General features: G+C 33.5%; 1 protein-coding gene across 2 annotated transcripts in view; it reads right to left on the bottom strand.

Moving 5' to 3' along the window:
• The window catches only part of SCFD1 (sec1 family domain containing 1), a 115201-nt gene that overhangs the window by 42449 nt on the left and 59589 nt on the right, over positions 1 to 13163 (bottom strand). For both annotated transcript variants that reach the window (XM_019428052.2, XM_019428053.2), the window contains exons 15-16: positions 5700 to 5796; positions 1995 to 2065 (exon numbers count right to left, since the gene is read on the bottom strand). In XM_019428052.2, the coding sequence (XP_019283597.1) occupies positions 1995 to 2065; positions 5700 to 5796 (168 nt within the window). The remainder of the gene's footprint in view (positions 1 to 1994; positions 2066 to 5699; positions 5797 to 13163) is intronic.

Here is a 13163-nt window from a genome sequence, read left to right as displayed (position 1 = left end):
TTTTCCTCCACTTTTGAACTTGCCTTTCCTCAGGATAATCACTATATGAACCAACTGGCTTGACCAAGAATATTTCAGAACCAGAAACACAAGGGGCATGACACTGACTGAGGGGAAATGCAGATTCAGGTTTTCCCCTGTCATATACACTCTAGTGGTCCAAATGCATTAATGGAGTATCAGGTGTCTTACACTTTTTAAACTGTTGTTTTCTCTTTCTTGTTCTTTTTGTTTCCTGATGAGTAAGTCCAGTTGAATTCCTGTAATTTATAGGAGCCTATCATCATAGTGATTCCATTATAAAAATTTTAGAAGACAGAAATTTAATTTTTTTTAATGTTTACTTTTTTTTGAAGGAGAGAGACAGAACATGAGCAGGGGAGGGGCAGAGAGACAGGGAGACACAAAATCTGCAATAGGCTCCAGGCTCTGAGCTGTCACCACCAAGCCTGACACGGGGCTTGAACTCAGGAGCCATGAGATCATGACCCGAGCCGAAGTCGGATGCTTAACTGACTGAGCCACCCAGGTGCTCCTTACAAGTCAGAAATTTAAAGCTCACCTTCAACCAGAGATGTTCACTATTTTGCATTTTTGGGGCTATCAGCTGACATCAGTAATCATAATTTGCTTTAAGCCTCTTAATGATCACTTAAAACTTATGAAAAGATAGTCCTTACCAAAAATAAATGAAAATAATGTGGTCAAATTAAGGGAATTCTGAATTAAGTTTCAAAATAAAAAATTCTGAAGAAAATATTATAAATAGGCTATAAGCCTTTTTATATATAAGCCAAATATATATATATATATATATATATATATATATATATATATATATATATATATAAATCCTCTAAGATATAGGTATGAGATGCTTCTAAAAAGAAAACTACACTTTCTTACTAAATTAAAATAAAAGATGTATTCCCAGAACAAAGCAGAACTGGCCTAAAGCAAATATTGGGTTTAGCTTACTGATTTAACACCAAGATTTTTGACCAAAAAAATGCGTTATGATCTATCAGACGTATAAAAATACATGGTATTGGCAAAGGAAAGACGTTTATAGCTACTGTATCATCCTAGGTGTCATCTCCAAAGTTCTAACACTTGCTGCTCACCAGTAAAATTTTACTGAGTTAACAGGAGAGTTAGCAGGTCTCTAACCTGGCAACAACACTGACACCAAAATTACCATTTGCCTTCAAAGTCAATTAATTACCTATAAACTTTTCTTTCTTCTAAAGCAAGTGATGGCCCGTCACAGAAAAAGAAAACAACAAAATTATCCATAATCCTCTTTTCCAGGGGAAAAAAAAAATCTAGAAAGGGAAATATGTCATTTCCCAATAATTGTGAGGCATTTATTGATATAAAAGTTATTTGATTGCAATATTAAAAAAATCTCAATTTCATTTTTTTATATGAATCATACGACATATATAAATCTGAAGTGTAATCTAATTGAACTGCGATATTTACATAGCAATTTGGAAGTTTGGGTATTTTCTTCCAATTGACTCCTTATGTTCTATAATTGACATTAGTTTTTAAATAACCTTAAAATATTACATTTTTACTTTAGGTTAAAGATAAATTCAGTGGAAAGCATTAGTGGCTACAGCTTAATGAAATGGAGCTTTTAAGATCATTACACAATGAGAAATAAGGCCAAACTCACAAAAAGCATAGCAAACTTGGTTAACTTCATTTATAATAGCTATTTTCCCAGAAATAAGAATTTGGGCACTTGAATTCAATTCATATTCCAACAACTTAAAAGTGATCAGACATTTCATGAGTGGACAGTTCTCTTGGTGACAATAAATACTGCTATAAAACTCAGCAGTAAATAGAACCAGCCTTAACAAATTGTTTTTTTTTTTAAAGAAAGGAATGAGGTAGTTATTTGGTCACAGTGATATGTCTTCTATTTTTGAAACAAACAAATATCTCCCCTTCTATCCAATAACTAAACAAAGAGGACATACCTCAGAGGGTGCTTGCTGCGCACTTATATAATAAATAAGAAACAGCCTCATTTTATCTTCTGGAGTTCCTGCTACATAGGGGGGAAAAAAACTTTCAGAATTCTGGTTAAGTGTTATAGTCAACACAAGTATATAAAAATTTAAGGCATATATAAATATGACAAGATAAAATGTGGTTCTTTCAAGTGATTTAAGGTTATAGGCACTCTAATTATGACTATGTAACACACAGATACGGAAAATGATTAAATGTTGTGGGAGTAAAGGAATGGGATATGGGAGTATCTTCATTCTCTCTTCCTAAGTGTCTATAAGAGATGTACCTTTTTTAAAAAATTTTTTTAATGTTTATTTTTTTTTTTCAGAGAGAGAGAGAGAGAGAGCGAGAGCGAGCATGAATGGGGAGCGTCAGAGAGAGAGGGAGACACAGAATCTGAGGCAGGATCCAGGCTCTGAGCTGTCAGCACAGAGCCTGACGTGGGGCTAGAACTTGTGAACCGAGAGATCATGACCTGAGCTGAAGTTGGATGCTTAACTGACTGAGCCACCCAGGTGCCCCAAGAGATGAACCTTTTAGATTGAAACTCAGAAAGAACGGAATAGGTAGGATAATCACACACATCTAAAACAGTATACTTCTGAGATGGAAAAAGGATGTCAGTACTAATTATGTAAAGACAATAAATATAAAAATCAGACTATCCTGGGAAAACAGCTGTATGGTCCTTCTAGGTGTTAGGTTATGAAACCTAAGTATGAAATACTTCTCAAAAGTGGGGTCACAAAATATACAGGTCTCCTCTTTCTTGAGGGTATTCTACCACTATATAAGATTTGAGAAAAGAATACATTTATATATTAAAATAAACACTGTTGTATTATGCAAAATATATTTGCTAGAAATTCTAAGACAAAACATAAGATATCGAAATTTCTTGCTCACATTGAGTTTGATCTGCTACTCTTACTACCCAGAGCCCCAAACTACAGAGAAATTCATTTATTCTTCACCCTGTTACTGGGTGTACTTTGGTACAAAGTGATGAAGCACTGGTCACTGGTAACTCAGTTTTACCACCAACCAATAACAATATGTACTCTCACTTCAAAGTCCTAATACTCAAGAACTTGGCAGTGTTATACTTTCTTATAGAATAAAAACTAGGAAAATTTTTTTAAAACGTGACTAATGAACCATCAGTTTTTTATATGGTTTAGAATCCAGATAACCATTCTCAAATTATCCTTACTCCCTAAATATGGCAAAGAATGGTAATAAAGATCAATGATGGGTTCTCCAAAGTTCTGATGTTTACAGATAAATATTGTATCTTGGACACTGAATATTATGTTATGAAATTCAGGGTCTTGTTTAAATCCCAGGAGAAAGCTGCTATTTTTGCTTTAGCAGGGAATTAGCCTGGCTGGGTTCAGGCCAAAGTTCCCACCAGCTATCTGTGGGTTGTGGTTCCATCATTCATTTCTATTTTCAAAACCTTCTGCAGTGCTACTGGGATCTGTCCAACCATCTAGTGGCCACTGTGGGAACTGGAAAATCATATAGCCCTTCAACTCTTAGTCTTAGGAATGCTATTTAGGATCAGATTCACGTATGTGCAGCTCAGGAGTGAGCCCAGGAATTCACAAACAACTTTATGAGCTTGCTTTCCTGAGCTCCTTCCTCTCTGCAATCTCCCTGGTACTTTCCAATTCCCTTGGCTTTCCCTTTCTGGTGCTTCGGTCAGAAAGCTTTGGCTTTAGTTACCCTGTTCTATTGTGCATTTCCTGCAACTATGACTAAGCAGCTAAAGGACAAAGAGAAAAAAGCAACCAGGCTTGCTGTATGCTCTTGGGACCACCATTCCTAAAGCAGGAGAGAAAGGCTCCCCTCTCTCTGAGTTTTAGGGGCCTGTAGATGCCTGTTACTGTTTTTAATATCCTCAGCATCAACTACTTCTCCAACGAGTCCTAGTAGAAAATGTATTTATAAGCTACAATCTTTACACTAGGGCATTGTTGCTCCCAGCCCTGCTCAGTTGACTGAATATATATATATATATATATATATATATATATATGCACGCACATGTTATCTATATTTATTTCTGTCTGACAAATACATAGTGAAAACACCAAGACTATAATACTTCCAATTCCAATCCAACATTATAGAGCTCATTATAGTTTTCTCCCCTTCTCTACTTGTATAGTTTTCTCCCTTTCCCTACTTGTTTTCTCTTCCTTCTCTGACAAGAGGAAACCTGGCACCATTTGTAGCACCTGACATATACACTTCTTTAACCAGTCCACTGTATATAACAAATATCCCATCTCTGCAGCCATCCCCTTGCCTGTATGGACGTCTTCTCACTCCATGTGGGCTCTGATTCTCTGCAATACACTTGCTCACATGCCTGGCCACACTTCTCACCCCACTTGGACTGACGCTGGGTTGCTACTGTGTACAGTCACCCTCTGTGCCACATGTGGATGCCTTTCTCATCCTGCTTAGGTTGCAACATCTTGTTTTGGGCTAAAAGGGCACCAGACTTCCACTTTGCATGAATGCCTACCTTGTTCTCTTGTAGTTAATGTCTTTAAAACTAAACTGAGAAAGTAAGGGGAAAGAATAGAGAAAGGTTCTGATAGTTTTTTATTAACACATTCATTTGCTTCAACTTTAGTCAAAACTTATTATAAATAATAAGGAATAGCTCTGAAATGATGGGCTTATATATTTTGCATTTTTTCATTGTAAAGTGCAAATAACTCCAAAATAGTATGTTCTCACTACAAATCCAGCTTCTTAAAAGTGTGAGCAATAACCTAAAGCTTCTTAGAGAAGTTTCTGCGAAAAGAATCTTTAATTACAAACAATTTGGAATTTATTACTTTTCAGTTTGGAATAAAGTCTAAAAGTCATACCAAAGTCTAACTCAAAAACCATCATCATTCAGCTAAGTGACTTGTATGCAAAATATAAGCTGAATAGCTTATATACTTTTTATTCATTTTGGAAAAGCAGTTTACTGAGATTTGAATTGAAAACTATTCTGAAATGATCAACAAGTCTCTAAAGTTTGGATAGTTTTGGAGGCTAAAACCTATGTGGATCCCCATGATCATTATAACTGAAAGTAAAAATTATAACATTTTCTAAGTACAAAGAGTCATATCTTGTTTTAAGAAAATCTAACATACAAATATTTAGTTAAACGTAAATATGAAAGGGACTGATTAAGGAGTTTCTTTAAAAGTAAAGTCCCTAAATATTTAAAACAGAATTCAGTTTTAGATATATCCTTTTGGGAAATGCTTTAGGGTTAAACTAAAGTAATTAGAAGTGTATCATTTAGAGACACCTGCTTTGAATGTTATACTTCCAAGTCTTCCTAAAACCAGCAGAATTTGAACTTCAGATATATCACTTTATTTTTTTTCCCCAGATATATCACTTTAAATAAATGAATGCAACAAGTTCTTCAATACCATCAAAGAGAAGTTCAGTGAAATAAAATGCAAATCATTTTTCCACTTCAGGAATTGCTATGCTACGAACTTCTCAACAGAAACTAGCTCATTTAATTATCTCATTATTGGCATGGATTGGAAAAATAATAATTCTATTCAGATTTTACTTATACTGAACATGCTGGATTCAACAGCTCTGAAACTTAACATTAACCTCAAATTTATGGTACATACCATCAGGGTCTGATATTATATCTAGAAGAGATTTATCCAGAGTAGTTTTGCTCATTATTTTTTCTTCATATTCAAAATATACATCTAGTTTTCTTGCCTGTTTCAAAATAAATATTAGATTAGACTATATGAAGTAATAAAGACATACTAAGGGCCTCTCAGCTTACAAGTTTCTATTTTCTATGATCAATTTTTAAAAATAAGTGTTCATTTACTAATAGAATTTACTTTCAAGTTTCTTACTTTTGATCATACACTTAGTTTAAAAAATTACAGATTGACTATTTTACCATATCTGACTTATAAACTCAGAATTAATTCTGCATGTCATATATTAGCAAAGATAAAAATCACACCAATCTCAATTACTGTATTAGTAATTAACATATAAATAAATAATTGTATTCCATGCAAATTAATGTCAGGTGGTCATGTTATGTTTACTTTTTTAGTGCACAAATCCACACATTTTCAACTTAAACTGGACAGAAAATTACCCTAATTATTTTTAGTGGTTTTTAAACAAAGCTAACTTCCTCATTAATTTTCCTACTTAACATTTTGAAGTTTTAGGTAATGGAAAAGTAGTCAAACTTAGCTCTCCTATATGATCCCTTTTCCAATTTAAAATTTGTTTATTAAAACTATCCAAATGAAGTTAAAATATTAGGATTCTCCAAAGTAAATACAGATTATCATTATCAAGTATCTACTAAATTATGCTTCAATAATACAAAAGAGAAAAGAATATGATTTCTATTGAAAGTGTTAACAATTTAAATGAGTAGAAACCATTCATGAAATAAATTAGAATACTCAGAGATACCAATGAAGAACCAAAATATAAACACAGAACATAAATATACTGAGCTAAGATGATAGAACGAAATAAACAGTTAACCCATTGTAGAGAAGAAAGTGATGAATTTTGACTTGAGATTTCAAAGTGACTGGGGACAGGAATAGAGTTCATTTCAGTGAAACGAATTGCACCATGGCATAGTCAGAGTGGAGAAGTCTGAATGATAGTTTCATTATAAGGAGTTTCATATATAAAGCAACAGAAAATCAGAGTCCCTCAATCCCACTCTCCCACAGTGGCACACAAGGCCAGTTTTAAATAGTTGAAATACTCAGTTTAAAAATCAATACAACATAAAAAGGTATTTTGAGACCAGTCCTCACCCTTGTTCTCTTCTACCCCTACTCCTATGGATATTTACTACAACTATTTCTTCTACAGTTGTCCAGTTCCTTTATGCAAAATGTAAGCAAACAGGGTCTATATCCTAATACCTGTCAGCTTTCTGACACAAAAGGAATATACTATACTCTTCTGTTCCTTGCTTTAACTCAACAATATATTCTACATCAGTACACAGAGAATTCTCTTGCCAGTCAACTCTTGGAAGAGTATAATAAACCTTATAAGGGTCTTCCTTTTTATAAACCCTTGGGTCCTTCATATTCTTCAGACTCCCTGAAATAGGAACTATTTTCACTACTGTATAATGTTACTTTGAATACTACAGATTAAGAGGTGAAGTCTTAGGAATGGAAAATTTTAATTTTGAAAAAGGACAAAAGAAATGGAAAAGAGATCCTAGGAAAGAGACCATGGTAGTGGCTGTGGGAATGGAAAGGAAGAGACACATTTAATAATTAACATGTGAATGGATATGGGAATCAAAGTAGTGAAAAAAGTCAAAGATAACTCCAGGGGGAACTAAAATGATGGTAGTAGGAACTATGTTAATGTGAACTGAATATGAGACTGGTAAAGGCTAATTATCTCTAGAGTGAAGACTGGAAAGGGGGTGGGGGGAAGCATATAAAATAAGGTGTTAAGCTGACTTTCAGGCCCTCATGATCTGCTCTAGCCAACCTTTTCTGTTTCACCCACCACTTTTCACTTAGTCACATCAAATACCTCAATGACTTCTGATTAAACATTGTGTACACCTGTAGTCCTCTAGGCATAGGCTTGGGTTATTAGTTTTTAAGAATACATTCCTCTTCTATTACCTGTGCAGTGAATTCTACTCATTCTTCAGGGACCAGCTTCTTTGCAACTCTCTTCAATCTCTATTCGTTCCCCTTTGTTGCCTCTCCATCAATCTCCTTTTTGCTTGGAGGAATTTATTACCCCCTTAAGTGTGTACCATCAGCATTTTACATACCTCTCCATAATAACAATCTTCATACTATATTACTCTCCTTTGTTTACATGCTACCCTTCTAAAACGGTAAATTCCCTAGACTGTGTTTAATTAATCGTTTAACCCTGGGAATTTAACATAGCACCTGGCTCATAACAAGTACTTGACAAGGTCTTTGTTGAATTCCTCAACTAAAAGCAGGACATACACAGATCAAGTAGTCATCTTTAGAAGACACAAAAGTAGACGGATGAACTTCTAGGAGTGAAAAATGTAAAGAACCAAGTGTTTAGTGATTTAATATGTAAAATTAAGTAGGTTCAATGCCATAATGGAGTATAATGTCTGTACCTGCAAACGAATGAAGAAAAGAAACATGGTTCACTGATTTTTGTAGCTACAGACATTAGATTTATTTTGCTAAGTCTTCATGTATTAACTTACACTGAAATTTCTAACAAGCAATGCAAATAGAATCTAAAAGTAAGTTAGTTTAATTGCTAGTGGGTAGGGAGTTTCTTTTGGAGGTGATGAAAATGTTATAAAAGTACATTTTGGTTGTGAATGCACAACTCTGTGACAATACTATAAAAACCATTGAACTGTACACTTTAGATAAGTTAACTAACTGTATGCTATGTGAACTATACCTCGATAAAGCATTAAAGAAAATTAACTTAGCATTTCAATATAGTGATTCCCATGAAGGAGAGAAGAGTGGAGTGGAGATTTTCTAGCCTGAATATGAGAACTAGTATATGTTCAGGATCTATTTGTGCAAGGCACTTTACTTACAGCTATGGCTTTCAAATGTTTTTAAACAGAGAACTCAGGACCCTCTTTCTCAAATCAAATCTTCTGCAGAACCCTAAACATAAAATAGATACAAGCGACCCATTAAATGTCTCTATAGTGATCTAGGGTACCAGAGAACAGTGTTTGAAAACTACTAACTTAATCTCATTTAATTCTCCAAGTAACACTATGAACTAAGAATTATTAGTCCCATTTTAAAGATGAAGAAACAGACACACAGAAACATATATTTATTCAAGGTTACCAGAGTAGAAGTAGTAGAGAGTTGAGATTCAAATCCAGGTCAGACTCCAATGTACACCACAGATAAAGAGTAGGGAAAATTATATTTTCCTCAAGTACAATTTATTGCTTCTTTTGTTTATGCTTTATGAAAGAAAGTATATTTGTCAATTAGTACATATTTGGGGTTTTTTTTTTTGGTAATACACGTAATTTATATGTGGCAAAAGGTTATTTTGGCCGGATAGATAATATATAGAAGTTCTTTCTCAATTTCTTGAAGTAAAGGAAATACTAAGAGAAACAACTTCTGTAATCCCAAAGATTAATTATTCTTATACAATATGAATTCAAAGAAGAATACAATTTGGATAACAATAGTCACATAAAAAATAAACAAATTAAAAATATAAAACAAAATAACAAGGTCAAGATAATAAACAGATTTTTGGAACTTCAATAAATATCAAGAATAAACAGTAAAAGGATTATTATAGAGACCCAGAGGACTATGCATGGAATACAACTTATATCCAGTGAATATACACTCTGAAAGCCATGAATTTCTTAAAAATCTCTTTAAAAGGGCTAAGGGAGGAATGTGATTTTTAAAAAATTCTAGTGTTTTTCTCCCAATTTCAGAGTTACCATTGGAAAATCAGGCTGATGTTTTTCATGTTTCAGTACACTACCTCAACATTTATATTAAATTAACATAACCCCCACACACAACTTTTTTGACTGCAAAAGCCCACCAGGTTTGAAAAGGACAGAAGGGAATCCTTTAAAAAACTAGCTTGTCCCTTCACTCACAATAATGGAGAACTCTTAAGAGTCATCTGGGATGAACAAGTGGTATTCTTACTTTCTCTTTTGAAAATCTATTACCGAAGCACATTTGTCAGATGACCTATACAGGGCATGAAATGAATTTCTTTTTCTTTCCTACAACTGCAGGGGATTTTTCCTTCTCTTAACCATTCTTTACATTCCAGCTACAAACACCACCATTCTGGTACTCCCTACTCACTGCTAGTTACAATTCTCATTTCTCACCTCAGTCTACGACTGGTTGATGACATAGAGTGGTATTTCTTGACCTTCCCTCTTTTCCAAGCCCTAATTCTATAACCTAGCACAAGTCAGCAGTGAAAGTAAAGGCAAAAAGGGATTAGAGTTATACTTCCTTTTACTATTAAGAATCTCAATATTCCTCTGCTACTTCTCACAGGAGACAGATGGGATGATAAACTCTTCTCTGTTGAAAGACAGTATTAGCAACATTTTACATAATGAATTAAATATGGTTTGTAGGACAGGGGTCTGTGCATCACATTTTACTTATAGTAAAGCATAGCCTAAGCTAAAATAAACTTAGAACCATATTTTTAGGATATAACCTATACCTAAGTTGAAGATCATCTACACCCTAGCCTTTCCTTTCCTGTTCTTTTTTCCCATGTTTAATCCGCATCATTTTTTTAGTGCTGTATTTACATATCCCATCCTCCAGGTGGCAGCACTTGAACACTGTATTATAATAGTCTGCAGTTGGTGTAGGTTACTAGAATACGAACTCCTTGTTACTATTTACTTATTATTGTGTGCCTTGTGCCCTCCCTGCAAGATAACTGGAATTCTCCAAATCTCAAGTGCTTTTTATAATACAACAAAATAGCAAGTTAATGTATTTTCCATTATCTAGGTGTGTATCCTGTTGCATTTTATACTGGTGGGTTTGAATGGGTCTGCCATGTTAAGAAATGATGTGGTGCAAAAACCAGATGATACATTAAATTGTATTTGAAGGTGTTCTACAACAAAGGTAGATGAATATATTTACTCTAGAGTACTTGTTCATATGATAGAGTGAATTAGAAATCTTGAATAAAATTCATCCTTATACCTCTACCTCATTTCTATGCAGTGATGGACACTGCACTGTCAGGGTGAGGAATCTGGTTAGGATCTTCAATTTTTTACAACAGCCTATCAATTTTAATACTTGATTATCTTATTTCTAAATAGATGCATTTTTCTCTCAACCAAGCACAATGAATTTCTAGCATTTTAGGCCCAAATCGGAATACGTAACTTCAACTTCTCTAATTCCTACCAAAAGACCAACTAAATAAAGTAGTAACATAATATTTAAAGAGTATGCAATCTTTCCACTCTAGACCCTATAAACTTAGACATTACTACATTGGAAACTCACAAAACACCCTCACTGAATTATATATTAGTATTACACCTTTGACTTTCATTAAAGTTGCTATAGAAAATGTGAGTGTAAAAATATCATTGTATCACTCAATTTTTTCCAGATAATGCCCAACATGAACAATGTATTTTGTAATATGATGCTAAGCAACACTTCATTTAGAATAAAAAAGGGTGCCTGGCTGGCTCAGTCAGTAGAGCATGTGTCTCTTGATTTCTGGGTTTAAGCCCCACACTGGGAGTCAAGTGTACTTAAAATAAATAAATAAATAAAAATTAAAAGGAAAAAAGAATAAAAAACAAATTCTCCTTTCTGGTAAGAAGGTTTTTGTTGTTGTTGTTTTTTTAACTTAATTACACCTCTCTCTCTTTTTTTTTTATCTTGGCTGCCTGAAAATTCAAAGCCAAATTTGAGAATTATCATTATAACTACCGAGTTTTTATTTCATTATTTTTGTTCTATGTGCTATTTGTGAAAGCTACTTTAAATCTGTTTTAGAATATACATGCAACTTTAATCTACAAATTATATTGTATACTGACTCCTAAAAATAAATTCTGACTAAAGTGATCTATGTAATAAAAAATTTTAAATGTACATGAAGTGATGTTTACATGTTTATATGAGAAGTATTAAAAACAAAAATATTAGCAATATAATGAAATCTAAAAATTGATTAATATTTCTAGAAAAAATATTTACAGGGCACTTGTAAACTATATTAAGTCTTATTTTACTATGACTCTCAGAAGCATTTAGTTTTAATTTATACCAACAGTGTGTTGAACTCTTAAAATATATACCCAGAAAAAGAAAAAACAAATTTAAGCAAACAGAAGAAAAGAAATAATAAAAATTAGAGCAGAAATCAATGAAATTATAAACAAGAAATCAACAGAGACAATCACTGGAACCAAAAGCTGGCTCTTCAAAAAGATCAATAGAATTGATTACAGAATTTTATCAATAATGAGTAATCTTCCCAAACAGAAAGCATAATATCTAGGTAGGTTCACTAATGAATTCCATCAACTATTTAAGTCAGAAATTAAAACAATTTTCTACAATCTCTTTCAGAAAACAGAATGCAATTGGGGTGCCTGGGTGGCTCAGTTTGTTGAGTGTCCAACTTCGGCTCAGGTCATGATCTTGTGGTTTGTGGGTTCGAGCCCTGGATCAGGCTCTGTGCTGACAGCTCAGAGCCCGGAGCCTGGTCCGGATTCTTTCTCCCTCTCTCTCTGCCCCTCCCCGGCTCACACTCTGTCTACCTCTCTCTCTCTCTCTCTCTCTCTCTCTCAAAAAAAAAAACAATGCAAATAATGAGAAACTAGATGCTTTCCAGCTAAAATCAGGAACAAGGCAAGGATACTCCCTCTCAACTTTCCATTTAACACTGTACTGGAAACCCTAGCTAATGTAATAAATAAGAGAAGGAAATCAAAGGTACACAGATTGGAATAAAGAAAAAAAAAAACTCTTCATTTGCAGATGATACAATTGTCAATGTAGAAAATTTCAAAAAACAATAAAAAATTTCTGGAACTAATAAGCAACTATAGCACAGTTGCAGGATACAAGGTTAGTACACAAAAGTCAATGGCTATAGTAGGAAAAAGGTAAGGATGTCCCCTCTTGCACTCTTTCAACATCATAATGGAGGTCTAGCTAATACAATTAAAAAAGAAAAGAAAGAGAAGGAATTTAAAGACTGGGAAGGAAAAAAATAAGTCCATCTTTGTTTACAGATAACATGCTTATCTATGTAGAAAATCCAAAGAAAAAACAACAAAAACTCTAGAAACTAGTAAGTGATTATACAAAGGTTGCAGGATACAAGGTTAATACACAAAAGCTAAATGCTTTCTGATAAACTAGCAATGAACAATTGAAATCTGAAATTAAAGCAAAAATACTATTTTCATTAGTACTAAAAATAAGGAAATGAAATATCTATAAATCTAACAAACTACATACAAGATCTGTATGAGGAATCTTTAATCTGATTAAAGAAATCAAGGAACAACTAAATAAATGGAGAGATAT

Source organism: Panthera pardus, unplaced genomic scaffold (genome assembly GCF_024362965.1).
Source record: "Panthera pardus isolate Hobbes unplaced genomic scaffold, ASM2436296v1 HiC_scaffold_24, whole genome shotgun sequence".
NCBI classification, from domain to species: domain Eukaryota; kingdom Metazoa; phylum Chordata; class Mammalia; order Carnivora; family Felidae; genus Panthera; species Panthera pardus.
The sequence above is the reverse complement of the archived record's forward strand: the minus strand, read 5'-3'. Positions and strand labels throughout refer to the sequence as shown.